Below are 15,636 nucleotides of genomic sequence, written 5' to 3' on the forward strand. Positions count from 1 at the left end.
TGAGGCAGGGGGAACCAGGATTCCAGAAACTAGCCCTCCCCTCCACACACAGTTCACAGCAGTTCAAACCAACTGAAAGGAACAAGCAAAGGTTTTTTTTGAGCAAACTAATAATGAAAGCTGAAGACTAGGGGGAGTACTGATTGAGCTCCTGTGTGTGGCAGACAGGAGACAAGAACAAGAATCAGGAAAAGGGGTAAGAATCAAAGGCTGTGACTCTGCCGCTTACCCGCTCCTTGTAGTAGAAGGAGCTGATGGACACCTGCTCTTTCTCACTGCGAGTGGGGCTCCCGCTGTACAAACGAAGGTTCCCAGGGGCCTCTGTGCGGATCTTCATTGGTGCAATCAAGCCAGTATGATAAGCTGACAAGGCCGAGAGAGATCTATGGTTGAAAATGCAGAATTACCCATACTGGCTTTCGTCTTTCTATATTTCTAAGTACTACTGTTCTTAGCACTTGATGAAACCAAGAGGAAAAGACATAAAATGGAGAAAAAATGGGAACTCAAAAAAAAATCAAATAGAACTTTTAAAATTGAAATATGCTTTATCTGCAAAAGCAAAGAATACTTCTATAATGGTATATGTGGAAAATTCAAAGGACTCCACAAACTACCAGAATAAGTGAAGTTAGATTCAAGGTCAATCTACAAACCTTATTGTACGTCTATATATTAGAAACAAACATTTGGAAAGAAATTTTCAAAAAATTTTTATATACAGTAGCACCAAAACACATCAAATCCCTAGAAAGAATGAAAAAATTACATTGCAAATACAAAATATTGCTGAAAGAAATTAAAGACAACCCAAAACAACAGAGAAATACCATGTGAGTGGATTGGAAGATTCCATACTATTGTCAAGATGTCAATTTTCTACACATTGATCTATAGAGTCAACACAATTACGATCAAAATATGAGCAGGCTTATTTTGTAGAAACTAATAAGTTGATTCCATATTTTTACAGAAATGCAAAAGACCTACAATAGCCAACACAAATTGGGAGACTTACACTACCAAATTTGAAGTCTTACTACATAAAACTACATTAAGAGTCTAGTGTTGGCATAAGAAGATCAAGGGAAAATAACAGAGTACAGAAATAGACCCACAAACATACAGTTAATTGATTTGCAACAAAGGTATCAAAACAAATTCAATGACAAAAGCCAAATTTTTTCCATAAGTGGTGCTAGAACTATGTATTACCACTGAAAATAATAAACATTGATCTCCACTTCATACACGAGAATTAATTTAAGATTGATTACAGAATTTAAGGAATTTAAAACTATAAACTTTTAAAAGAAAACACAAAAGAATATTTTCATGACCTTGGGGCAGGCAAAGACTTTTTTAGAAAGGACACAAAAACACTAACCATAACATTTCTAAAGCGACAGACTGGACTTCATTCAAATTAAAAACTGCTGTTTATCAAAAATCATTAAGGAGGGATAAAGACAACCCACAGATCTATGATCTGTGGTTATGTCTAACAAAGAATTTGCAACCAGAATAGATTAAGAACTACCACAAATAAATAAGAAACACAGTAGGAAAAAAATGGCAAAGTACTTGAAGAGACACAGCACAGAAGAAGAGACTGGAATGGTCAGTGAGCACACAGAAGTTGCTCAACATCGTCAGTCACAAGTGAGAGGATGCTACAACCCACCACTTAGCTAATGTTGAAAAGACTGAAAATATCGAGTTTTGAAGAGGGGGTGGCGCAACCAAAACTCAGAAAACCGCTGTTAAGACTGGAAAATGGTAGAACTACTGGGGACAGGCTTTTTTGGCAATTCCAATAAAATGCACCTAATCCTATGACACAGGGGTTCTAATCCTTGGGTAGAGAAATTAATACACATGTCTAGAAAAAGACTTGCACATGTAGGTCTACTCATAATAGTCCAAAACTGGAAATAACCCAAATGTCCATCAACAGGAGAATGAAAAAACAAATTATATTGCTTTCATACAATGGAACTATTGATACGTATAACAAAGTGGATCAATTTCAAAAACATTAAGTTGGGCAAAATAAACCAGACATAAAACAGTACAAACACAGATAAACTTAAATGCAATGATGGAAGTCAGAAGGGTAGTTTCCACTAGACCAGGGAACTTTTGAGGGTGACAGCAATGCTCTGTATCTGGTCTTGGTCCTGGTCATGAATATATACACTTCACATTTGTATATGTAGATTATAGCTCAATAAAATAGTTAACATCAAAAGTGTTCTAATAGGTTTTCAACTTAGGTGTCTGCTTTCTAGACCAACCTTTCAAAGTAAGGAACCAGGTGTAATGAGGGGGGTCTCTGGCACTTTACTCCCCAGTTCTTATGGGCCAAGGTCTCATCTGCTTGGTACTGCAGAGCCTGGTAAACTCCCAGGACAGCAGGAGCGCCTGCTCATGCACTTGGGTCAATCTCCTTTCTTTCTTGGTAGCTCAGCTACTCATTCATAAGTATGTGAATTATACTATATCCAATATATCCAGGTGTTTATAGCAGAGGGTTTCTAAGTTATCTTGGTCAGCAGAACCAGAAATCTATGGTATACAAGACTTAATAATATTTAAGTTTATAATAACCAGTAGTATGGGGCAGACAGTGCATGTTGTGGGGGCAAGAGTAGGGGTATATGGGAACCCAGTTACTTTCCACTTGAATAGGCTATGAATCTAAAACTGTTCTAAAAGATAAAGTTTATTGATTCAGAAAAGAACATTTTGCAGTATGATCCAGCAATTCCATTCCTATGTAAATACTCAAGAAAAAATGAAAATATATGTCCACATAAAAACGTGTATATGTATGCTCACAGCAGCATTATTCACCACAGCCAAAAAGTGGAAATAACCCAGATGTCCATCGACTGATGGATGAATAAATAAAATGTGGTATATACATATGACAGAATATTCTTTGGCAATTAATAGAAACGAAGTACGGATATATGCTATGACATGTATGGTCCTTGAGAACATTATACAGCTGACCCGTGAACAACATGGGGTTAGGGGAACTAACCCCCTGCACAGTCAAAAATCAATGTATGACTTTTGACTCCCCCAAAATATGACTGCTAATAGCCTACTGCTGACTGGAAGCCTTACCAATGACACAGTTGATTAACACATATTTTCTATGTTATATGTATGACACACTATATTCCTACGATAAGGTAAGCTAGAGGAAAGAGTTTTTCCAAATTGTCACAAATCTTCAAAAAATTTTCCAATGTATTTGTTGAAAAAAATTCACAAATAAGTGGACCTGCATAGTTCAAACCCGTGTTGTTCAAGGGTCAACTGTAATAAGCAGTTTGAATATTAAACTGTAATAAATAAACTGTATTAAAAGAAGCCAGTCACAAAGGACCACACACGACATGATTCCATTTACACGAAATGTTAAAAATAGGCACATTTACAGACAAAAAGTAGATTAATGTTTGCTCTAGGTTAAAGGGATGGGGGACTGAGGGGTGGTGACAACTAGGAGATGCATTTCCTTCAGAGGTAATGAAAATGTTCCAGAATTTACTTTAGTGATGGCTACACATAGCTGTGAATATACAATTACCGAAAGCCACTGAATTACATACTTTAAGGGGGTCAACTGTATATTATAGAATTATATCTCAATAAAGGTGTTAACAACAACAAAAAAACCACAACAGTAGTAATAACAGGAAACAGAGAGCACCCTCAATGTGCCAGGTGGTGTTCTAAAGGCTTCAGAGGGACAAATTCATTTAATGCTCACAGCAGCAGCTAAAGGTGCTGTTATCATCCCCAAGTTATCGCTGAGGATAACTTACCTGAGGTCACAGAACAGCAGGGTCAAAACTCAGACCCAGCAGTTTGTCTCTGAAGCCCACAATCCCATTTGCTATGCTAGACTGCCTCTTAAAAACAAAACAAAACAAAAGAAAACCCCACACACAAACAGTGGAGGCTAGACAGGAAACATGTTAAATTGTTAGCAGGGGCTGAAGAAGAAAAAGAAGAGTTTTCACACTGTAAAATTTCTGTATTGTTTTGAGTTTTTCCAACATCCTACTTAAACATGTTTTGGTAATATTGCAAGAGGCATATTAGCGTTGTGGGACTGGAGATGGTCTTTTTTATTATTTTTGTATTTTTATTGAATATTCAAACAATCCTTTAGCAACAGGGGAAAAGCACATGAAAAAAGAATTTGCCTTGTTTTGACAACAGCTTTTATCAAGCTACTCCTAGTGGTTTGGGAGTAACCTAGCAGTTGAAATCTCAGCATATTTGGCAATGGGATGAACCTGATCTACCTTGAATAAATCTTTCAATGGGTGTTTACTGCAGAACTGAAACAAACTGTCCAAAGACAAATTCAGTGGTCACCCCCAGATGTCTCCCCACCTCTGACCCCATGAATGCAGTTATGTCTGCATGTCCCAGACTCACCTCGGAGTAGGTTCTGTTGGAGACACTGCTCGATGCATCGTCATAGGTCTCGTGAAATACACCAGATACCCTGACAAAGGAGACACGAATGTGCACACCGCAGTCAGTGAGCTGGACACAGGAAATCCTGGTTTAAACTGGCCCTGGTTAAACCTAACTGCAGTCATACCCGACGAGGACAAAGGTCAGAATCTCTAGGCTCCAGAAGAGATAGGCTGTATGTTTAGAGAGTCTTCATGGATACCTTGTATTTTCCTGCTAGGGGACCTGTCCCATGCTGAGAATCAAGGCTGCGTATGACTCAAATTCACGCTCCTCAGAATGGAAATAATTAAGGCTGTAATTCAGGTGGACATTCTGAGGATATGTCCACAGATGATAACTCAGCATCAGACCATGTAACACTACTACAGAGGTCTTCTGAGTTCTCAGGAAATAAAAACAGAAAAATCTTCTGATGGAGATTTCTATGTAGACTATATGACATTCTTAGCTGCTCTATCTCAAAATCTAGAATCACAGAACTGAAAAGAGACCAACCTGCTCCACAGAACCTGGCCCCCGAGGTCCTAGGAAAGGGAATGTTGGCATCCTGGTATGACCCATAGGCAGTGGTCACCCGGGCAAATGTTGGTAAGGGTGGTGTGACAGAGTTTGGGAGAGCAAAGGGGTTGCTAGAAGCGCTGTCTTCTTGGTTCTGAAATTTAAAAAATAATAGACTAAAAACCACACCCTGTCTGAAAGCTGAATTACAAAGTAAGGACACAATTAATTATTCTGTAATATATATATCAGGGAGTCCAGGAGTTCAGGGAGGAAGACACTGAACAGAACATAAAAAAGCATAGGTTGGAACAAGAATCGCACCACAAAAGACTCAAGGCAGGAGACGAGCTGGCGCAGGCAGGGCTCCAGACAACTCTGGTTGCGTTTCACTTTTTGCAGGGAAGTGTCTTTCAGGATCTAGAAGAGGCACAAAACAGTCATGAATATCAACACTTCTTGTCCCAACTTGCTTTTAGTTTTCAAAGCAGCTGGAAGCAGTGAAGATGCTGGGAGGCTGTGTCTGAGCTTCCAACACATCTTACTGGCCACCTTCTCCAGAGGTTCAACGATTCATTTCTGGGCCCTCTTGGAGAAGTCCTTTCCTCAGCCAGGGTAGGCACACAGGTTCTGAGAGGGCGGATTTCTTTATAGTGAATCCCACTCCTCTGCTCTCCCCCTACTCTATCCCCATCCGCGAGAAATCTCAGTACTTTAGAAGTAATACTCTCCAGGATGGACTGTAAATTGCTCTAGTACAAGCCAGGGAGCAGATTTCACTTAAGTGAAAATTATAATGTATCTTTTTTTGGTTCTTTAAAAATACAAATCCTAACATGTTAATGCACATGCTGTAGATATAAAGTGACACACACATACTTTAGATGGGCACGTACATGGGACCTGCACTGTCATCACCCATATGGGGCTACCGAGCACGTGAAGTGTGGCTCAGTTGAACTGAGATGTATTCTAAGTTTAAAATTCAAAAAATGTTGAAAACTTAGTATAAAAAGAAAAGAATTAAACTATCTCAGTAATTTTTATATTGATTACATGTTGGCAATACTTTAAACATACTGGATTAAATAAAAATACGACTGAAATTAATTTACTAGCTACTTCCAATTTTTCTTAGTGTGGCTAAGAAATTTAAAATTACACGTGACCTGCATCATATTTGTATTGAATAGCAATGAATTAGACCTTTAAAGACAATTCCTAATCCTATCACTTTTATATCAATAGGAAAAAAATCTTTTATATATGTTCTAAATGAGACAATGAAATGTTCAAATTACAAGCACAAAATGTCAAATACCACAAAAATCGGAAACGTCAGAATTCAAAGATCCCTACACCACTTAAAAATTTCTTGGTTACATATCACAGTCCAAGAGGACGGACCAAGTGTGTGTGATAGACACTCAGTAAGAGGTGAGCGGCACTCCAGTCGGCTTGGTTTTGTCAGGATAGTTCAGTTCCTTTACATGTGACCTGCTCACGCAGAAAAAGGCATGTCATCACCAGCCCGTGGAGTTTCTCGTAGGATTCTGCCTGACTGGCCTGCGTGAACTGGCAAATCAAGTTTCTGACCCCGTAGAAGTACAGAACAGATGCCAGGAGGATGCCAGGCTGCACCAGCTCTGTGCAGGCTCTGCCATCCTTTCTCACATCCCACTGCACAGCCAGCTAGCCTCACTCCAGGAGGACACCATCTCCTTTCACAGAATGGATTTTTTAAAAAGACTACATACTTTTTCCCTGGCGACAAAGTATCGTTTAGCTTCAGAATACATCCTGCCTATCATTTCCAGATAAATGGAATTGTACTGCATGGTTTTCCATTAACCTGGAATTAATGCATAGCTTTAACAAGATCTATGAGCAGATTACATCCCATTCTAGAACTGCATTTTATTTACATGCATATTTCTGAAATTAGATGCAACATTTGTACAAAGTTGTCTGGGAAAGGATCATAGTTAAAGTATTAGACTTTCAAAGGAAGTCCGTGATCAGAAAGTTAGGAACCACTGCTCTAATGTTTTCAACGCAAAATGGAGAGCGACTGTTAACGTGGCAGTGCGTAGGGAACAGATGACTTCCAAATTTATTGGAGTTTTCATTAAACTTTACTACACAACTTAGACACTGATACACATGAGCAGAGGTTTCCTCTTACAACATCAAGGAGAATTTGTGAACACAGATACCCACCTTTAGCAGTTTAGCTTTCATTGTGGATGTGATGGTTGTAGGATTAATAAACTGGAAGGAAGGGGCGGCGTTGTTTGGGTACTGCGCAGGGAACTTCACCAGCATCTTGACGCGATGGCTGCTACAGTGCACAGACACCGTGCAGCTTCTATCTGCTGCATCCATCTGCAAGGGACAAATTGACAACTGCGTTGGAGATGAGCCACACAGGGTCTCTAGATGGAAAGGGATTTAAGCTAACCAAATGCTCCACGTTTTAATCTTAGCATGAGTTTAGTAAGTTCAAAATATTTTGACTTCCAAAAGCCTCATCCTAAAGCTGTGAGGTAGGCTGAAACTTGTATTTATTTTGAGATGAGAATATAAAGCTAGAAAAAAGTTAAATACCTGACTCAAGTTAAAAACTACTCTTGAGAGAATCCATAGAGACAGAAAGTAGATTAGCAGTTGCCAGGGGCTGGGGAGGGAGGGAAATGGGGAGTAACTGCTAATGGGGATAGAGTTTCTTTTTGGGATGATGAAAATGCTCTGGAATGAGATAGCGGTGATAGTGGCACAACTCTGTGAATACGTTAAAAACCACTAAATTGTACACTTTAACAAGGGTGAATCTTATAGTATATGAATTATATCTCAACAAAACACCCCTGGGAACAGAATCAAGATCTTCTTCTTAAGCTGGATCACTGGGTACCCACAATGTGCAAAACTGGAGCAAAGGGAGGGTAAACTGAATTGATATAAATAACCAACTAATCAAAGCATCCTTTATCTCTTTTGAGTTCTTGTGCTCCAACTACAGAAGGCTGCTGGAGCACAGTGAAGAGGGCCATACGTGAGCAATCTGGAGGCTTGCATTCAAGTATCATTTCTCCCACCAAACTGCTGACCTTGGACAAAGCACTCATCGCTTAGCGTCTGTTTCCTCATCTGTAAAGTGGGGATAAAAGCACTTACTGCAGAGATGTCTAACAGCCAAATAAGATCATTACGCAAGCGCACATACCCATGCCTGCTGTTAACTGAATCTGGGCAAAAGAACACCTAATCAAGTTTTAAAACTTTCAGAGAGAGATTCAGTTTTCTGAAGCAAACAATTTCAATATCTGCCCCAAAGGAAAAGAGTAAAGCTCTCATGTGTTACATGAACAGAGGCTCGGTCACTTTCTTACTATGAATCTAAGTCACCAAGGAAATTACCAGCTTTACAGGAAGCCAGTACAGCACAGCACAGAGAGCCTTGGAATGTCAGGAGGGCTGGCTTCCAAACTCAGCTCTGCCATTAACATCGCTATAACCTTTGCCAAATCGTTAAGTCTTCCTGGATTTAAGTATCTTTACACATGGTAAAATGAGGTTGTTGGAGCATCTAAGGCGATTTTAAGACATATGAGCATCAGTTTATCCCTTGGCTCATCTTTCAAGAAAATAACATGGTAAGAAAAAAAAATTATAAAATTCGTTTCATTTTATAAAAGCAAAATATCTATTTTATAAAACATTTATAAAATATCCATTTCTTTAGAAAACCTCAGAAATAAAGCAAGCAGAGAGACTTAGCTGTTAGAGCAGCAAAGCTATTTGCTAGGCACAATCACAGCTGAAACAGTCCCCTTGCTCACAAACTGCCATGTATGAGCATGAGAGGCAGCACCTCAAACTCCTGAGTACCTCCACGTTGACGTTCCGGATCTGCACGTTGATCAGGGAGAACTCCTGCTGCAAAGTCTGAGGCAGTCCCAGTTGATCTGCCTTCTTCTCTTCAAGGACACTGCTTGGGGGGTCTTCCTTTAAGACTAGCCGGAGACAGAAGTTCAGTTGTTGGATATTGTTTTGGAAAATGAGTCAGAGAGCAGTTTTGGGGTATCTGCTGCACTCTGAAATGTACAGAGGGGCACCTCACCTAACGTGTCAGTTTGGCCTATTACCTTCTTCCTCGCCATGGCTGGAGTTGTGCTGGGGATCTACATCTTGAGTGTGAAGAGGCTTCTCTGGCTCGGGCAGAAGAGAAATGCTCTCGATGAACTCGTCAACCCCATCTAATATGTCATTTGCACAAAGCTGCAACAAAAGGTGGAAGATCTAGGTGGAGAGAAGTCAATGGAGATGATCATCGTTGTCTGGTTAGAGGTCTGACTTTAAAATGGTATAATCACAGACGATAGAGATGTCCGCCAAAATTGGAGACAATTAAAATAGGGTTTATCCACCACCAACTCTCCCTGTTAAATACACAGGAGAATAACTCCATCATTCCACCCTGGAAATTTGTCATCATGTTCACAGTTTATGCAAGCCTCAGAAAACATTTTAAATGCCAAGCCTTAATAGAATTATTCAGCTAACCCATGACCAAAAATACTATAACGTTCAAAATAATTTGGAACAAATGGTATTTTTTGGAGAAAATAGATTTGAAAGGCAATGAGGTGATGATATTTCACCAAAATGCTCGAGTGACTTCGTACTAAGCAGTGTTGCAAATTTCACCCAGCATTTTCTATACTATACAGACTGCTATGCGGGAGGTTATACAGTGAGACATTGACCTGCCTGCAAGGAATTTGGCCACCAAATGGTGAGGCAGTGCAAAGCAAGGGCCAAAAATCAGTTCACACCAGGCGCCACTGTGGTTCACATAAGAAACACTATCATACATAGGGCAAAAGTATCATACAAAAGGGCCTCATAGAACAGGTGTCGTTGATGGATGTAAGGAGTTCTGAGCACTGTCGAGTGCAAAGGTAGACTTCCTAGCCATTTACAAGAAGAGAAAGAAATGAAGCCCACAGGCCATCACTCAGTGTGCAACAGACACCTGCTGAGACCAGGACAAGAAGAAAAGACATTGAGGCTTTTCAGCCTCAAAGTGTTGAATATTAAAGTTGTCTCTTGAAGACCCCAAAGCCTCAATGTGACATACACAAGCCAGTGGGCCAACCAGCAAATATGTATTTAATGTCCATCATCTATCCTCTAACTTTCACAAATACCAAATATTGTAATTATTTTAAAAGTTTCTAGTATATCCAGTTATATTCCTCTATGACAACATTGAATTACATACCCTCTGCATCTGGGAATCCACCCGCCACATTCTCAAGGTCTGATCCCGTGACCACGTAACCAGTTGGTAGTCCTTGGACCCTAGAAATCACCAAATAAGAATCCTGGGAATTTTTCTGGATTCAACATTAATTTTGCTACAGGCTGCAATGGAGTAAGATAAATTCATTCATTCATTCATTGTATTTCTTGAACATCACCTATAGGTCAGGCACTGTTCTAGGCACTGGGACTATAGCATGAATACCACAGTCTGTCTTCACAGATCTCACCTTTCAATGGTGGAAACAAACAAATGAATATATAATAAAATATTTGGTAGTGAAAGTGTTATAAAAAAATAACAGGATAAGAGGACACAGACTGACAGGGGAGCTATTTTTAGACAGGAGTCCCTGAGTGAGTCACATCTGAGCAGAAACTTAAATGAAGGAAGTAATAACTGGCAAATCAGGAGGTGAAGAGTGATACTGGGATTTAATGTCGCATTCAGCTTTCACCTCCACAAATATTCTTCATCTTATATGCTTCCTGAGAGCTGGGAATGAATATGGCTTTTGTAAAATGAATTATTTTGTATGTTTCATGTCATCTTACTATTTAAAAGAATTTTTGGTAAGGAGATACACCTCTTTATATATAAAATGAATAATCAATCTTTAATGTTCTTAACTGACTGACTTACATTCTCACATATTAGGTCTGGTCAAAGAAAATTATTCTACAAAGATTCAGGACACCTTATGGAAAAGCTCTGTGAAAGATCAGGACATTTCAGGGTAATTACGTAGCATCTAAAATCTCCTTAATGGCCATCTTCAAAGAGCAAAGAATTTAGAGATAATTTCATCCAATTCCCTTATTTTACAGATGGGAAAAACTGAGGCAAAACAGAGAACATGATCTGGCCAAGCTTATAGTGAGGGGCAGAGGCCCCTTCTCTGTGTCACCTCCTTCAATCAGGCCCTTGGTCCTCAGTTTTACTATCTCCCTGGGTGGGCCCAACAAGCAACTATCCAGAACTATTGCCTGTTATGAGTTCCACCATCTAGACACATGGTCACATCAACAGTTTTCTGACTCCACATGTGGCCTCTTTTCATGTCCCTGACTTTGGAGAAAAGTCATGCCTGATTCCTTTCCAAACCCACCTTCTCCACCTGTCACCTCGGCCCGTCCCCTCTCATTTCCAGCAGCCCTCTTTCCCCCACACTCCCTATCTTGCACTTTAACCTGCCTTCAAATAGAGGCTGCAGCAGCCTCTGCCAGTCAGCCTAGACGCCTCCTTGCCTTTGATGGCAACTTCATCCACCAAACCAGTGCCGGCTGCCTCTGCTCACGCTACCTTTCGGCCAGGCTTCTAGCCTCGGTCTGCTCCAGAACGCCTGTCTTACGGCCATACAGCTTCCTATTTGAAGAGTGAAGGGCCTTTCTCTCCCTGGGCACCTTGATCCTTCAGCAGCATGTCAGACCAATGACTGCCACTTCCCTCCAGAAGCGTCCTCTCCCTGAGCTGCCGCATCTGACTCTCTTCCTGCCTCTCTGACAGGTCCTGCGCCACAGCGAAAACCAAGACCAAAGCTTGAGGTGGTCCCCCCAAAATAATGGAACAACAGAAAGAAAATGAAGTGACATTAGGTTGTTGAAGAAGTGAAATACAAGACTACATGCAGGATGCAGGAATGGGTGGTAAAACTGTAAAAATAAAAGCATAAATCATTATCATAAGCATCAGGATAGTGTTCACGTCTGGGAAAGGGAGGGAATTATGATCTGGAAGCTTCTGGGTTCCAGCAATGTTGTCTTTCTTAGTGGAAGTTAACCTTGGTGGCAGTTACACAAACTTTTACTTTATAATAATTTGTCAAACTAAACATGTTTCATGCAATTTTCCAGATAAATGATATATTTCACAATAAAAAGGAATTTTTAAAACACCTATAACTTGTGCTCAAAATCTCACTACTGACCAGACAGACAGTCCCTATTTACACAATTCACCCTGCCCGCTTACAGGTGACACTGATAACTAAGTGGGTTGCTCAACACTTTTTATTTCAATCCAAAACTACAGGCCAAAGTCTCCTGGCCAGACCATGGGGAAAGTACCTCGTCTATTTACTACGGCAAAATGCAAGAGTCACTTCAGAAATTATTCTGGAAGAGGCTTGCAAGGGTCACAAACAAGCCAGGACAAGATATGTGCCGTACCAGAGACCTTTCCTGGGACTCCAGACAAGTCACACCACTCCTTACTTCTGTAACATGGAAAGACTAAGAACTATACTTCTGTTCTGTAAAACCTTTAGAGACCATAACAGTGAGATCTCAAGAAAAGAGAGGCTACAACTAAATTTGCATGGTGAGTTGGTAGAAAAACAAGCCAAGGACTTCCTGACTCCCATTCTACTTATAAGGCTGATTAAGCCGTAATAACAAACAATCCCAAAATCTCAGTGGCGTGAAGCAAGGATTTCTTGCTCACACTACACCTCCACCTCATCTTCCCTCCTGACAGGGGCAGCTCCATCTGGGATTTTGCTATTTCCGTAGCAGATGCAAATAGAGTGTGCAACTGTACATTGGCTGATAATACTTCACCTCAGAAGTGCCCGTATCACTTCCATTCATGTTTCAAGATCAAAGCAAGTCACCTATCTCCCAGGGGATAGGAGGTGACATACCACTGCATGTTTGTGGAGAGAACAGGAATGTGATGGCAGTACTAATGATGACCTTGGGTCTCCCTCACTGATGGAGTGGCAAGGGTCAAATGCTGGGGACTTCTGAGGTTGCAAACCCAGAGTTTCTCGGCCCCAGAAGCGACCCAACAGCAAGTCTATTAATCTCTTCTGATCTCCTCCATGCAGGAAAGAGACCACGCTGAACATGACAGCAGGAGGGACCCTGGGAGAAGAAACACCTTTAGTGGCAGCTCCCTTAGCTGTCCACACTTCAAAGTGGCGGACCCCCAGGCTCTCTCCTTCCTGAGCCCTCCCTGCAGCTGCACCTCCTCAGGACCACGGTCAGCCCCAACCGGGCAGGGCAGGACTCGGAACCCATCTCCGCGGCCCTCTCTCCTGCTCACCTTCCTTCTGTTTCCTCCACTGGAACTCCAACACCACGTCGTCATGCCCCACAAACGTGTGGACTGGGGTGTTCAAGTCAAAGACATTCCACAGGAGAAGGCTATTTTCCCTCCGCAGCTGGGGAACCATTACTGTCACTAAGCCATTGCTGAAAGGCTATGGTAAGAAAGGGAAAAGCAACTGATTATTCCAGGGAGAATCAGCTGAGTGCTGAGTTACTGAAGATGGACTTCTTTCCTAAAGAAATAAATCAGATGACTGAAGGTCCCAACCCATCTGGGGGAAATTTTCCCCAATACCACAAGTTAACCATCTACTCTCCTTCTGTATTCATATTACTTTTTCTCTGCATATGGAAGGGACCACAGCAAGTAAAAAAGATAAAGCTAAGCTACATGCTCAGAGAAGAACTTGTTAAATTCTAAAATGAGTGAGTGGCTCTGTCACACACTGAAACATACTGTTTGCCATCCAAGCTACTCTAAACGGGTTCCCTCCGAGAGTCATCATATGCTTTCCTGGAATAAGCGTGAGCATGCCAGGCACACTGGCAAACCCTGGTGCAGCACCATAGCTCCTGTAACGCGGGCAGGACCGGAAGCACATGGTCCGCATGAAGCATCACCTTCCCATTGCCCCAAGTACTACAGCTACTCAGAGGAAAACCTCCCAATTTCAGAGCTGACGTGTTTTACTTAGCAGCAACCAACTTGACAGCTGAGAGGTTAATAATCAGCCTCTGTTTTTTAAGGAATATACCACAGTCACCAAAAAGCATGTTATCTTCACCTTCCCTCCTGGCAGCACTCCTGGACATCTCCGTTTATTTTTTAGAGCAAACTTTAATCCAGAGAAATATTTCAATTCATAAGAACAATGTATGATTTCTTGACAAGTGTTCCCAAATGCAAGAGCCACTAAACATCTGAATCATCTTCTGTGTTCCATGATGCCTCCAGGGGACAGCCTAATGTATGAAGGTAGCTTTATTCATTCTGTGCTCCCTTTCAAATTGACACAGAAGGAAATATATTATCTTCAATCTGTAGCTATCAATGTTGCAATGGAAAAATTGTTGGAGGTTGATAATAATCTACCCCCTCTATTTGTAGCATTTTATGGCTTATAAAGCATTTTCATATACAACTTTTCAAAAGGAAGGCATATTTGTGCACATGCTAATGCCACTGAATTGCACACTTTAAAATGATGAATTTTATCACAATAAATAAAGGGTAGGCATGGTAAAAATTATCATTCATTTTTACAGAGGAGGAAACTTGCTCAAAAACACGAAATGGCTTGCCAAAGGCCACACAAATATTAAATGACTCATTGCAGCATGAGTCACAACAACTAAGATACGGGAACAACCGAAGTGTCCATCAGGGGATGAATGAATAAAGCAGATGTGGGGTATATATCTATAATGGAATATTACTCAGCCGTGAGAAGGAAATCCTGCCATATGCTACAACATAGATGGACATTGAGAGCATTATGCTAAGTGAAGTAAGTCAGAGAAAGATAAATACTGTATGACATCATTTATAGGTGGAGTCTAAAGAAGCTGCATTCATAGAAACAGAGTAGAGCGGTGGTTATGAAGGGCTGAGGGGTGGGGGAAATGGGGAGATGCTGGTCAAAGAGTTCAAAATTCTAGCTATACAATGAATAAGCTCTGGGGATCTAAGGTACAGCATGGTGACTCTCATTAATAATACTGCATAATATTGTATACTTGAAGCTTGCTAAGAGAGTAGATCTTAAATGTTCTCATTACAAAAAAAGAACTGATAATTGAGTCATGTGATGGAGGTGTTTGCTAATGCCATGGTGGTACTCGTTCTGCAATATAAAAATGCATCAAATCAACACATCAGACACTTTGAACTTTCACAATATTACATGTCAACTATATCTCAATAAAGCTGGAGTGATAAATTGAATGGCATTTCTGGGCCCCAAACCCAGGTCTTCTGAATCTACAGGTGGAGTTCTTCCCATCACAATCCCCTGACCACAGGCTCTCAACCCTCTGCCTCCATCTCGCTCTCCTCCCCTGCCGTTAGTGACCACCTTCAGACGGCCTAGCTTCCCAGTCCAGCCATGCTTAGCAAGTCTAGTACAGACCCTTACCCAGGATTCCAAAGGCAAATTTCTAAATAGATAATAGCCTTATGCCATTATTACCACTTTCACCCCACCCCTAAACAAGACAGAAAGAGAAAACTGCCTCACAAAGAAAACAAGA

At 40.9% G+C, this 15,636-nt stretch overlaps 1 protein-coding gene across 9 annotated transcripts in view; it reads right to left on the minus strand.

The window, feature by feature from the left end:
* Nucleotides 1-15,636, minus strand: part of WDR59 (WD repeat domain 59) — an 83,512-nt gene that overhangs the window by 26,177 nt on the left and 41,699 nt on the right. For 6 of the 9 annotated variants that reach the window (XM_073225870.1, XM_073225873.1, XM_073225872.1 and 3 more), the window contains 9 exons: nt 13,382-13,538; nt 10,295-10,374; nt 9,156-9,309; nt 8,899-9,023; nt 7,228-7,392; nt 5,332-5,427; nt 5,005-5,161; nt 4,465-4,534; nt 230-383 (listed from right to left, as the gene is read on the minus strand). In XM_073225870.1, the coding sequence (XP_073081971.1) occupies nt 230-383; nt 4,465-4,534; nt 5,005-5,161; nt 5,332-5,427; nt 7,228-7,392; nt 8,899-9,023; nt 9,156-9,309; nt 10,295-10,374; nt 13,382-13,538 (1,158 nt within the window). The remainder of the gene's footprint in view (nt 1-229; nt 384-4,464; nt 4,535-5,004; nt 5,162-5,331; nt 5,428-7,227; nt 7,393-8,898; nt 9,024-9,155; nt 9,310-10,294; nt 10,375-13,381; nt 13,539-15,636) is intronic. The other 3 variants (XM_073225871.1, XM_073225876.1, XM_073225875.1) reach the window with 1 other exon arrangement.

This window comes from Manis javanica, chromosome 17 (genome assembly GCF_040802235.1).
Source record: "Manis javanica isolate MJ-LG chromosome 17, MJ_LKY, whole genome shotgun sequence".
Taxonomy (NCBI): Eukaryota; Metazoa; Chordata; class Mammalia; order Pholidota; family Manidae; genus Manis; species Manis javanica.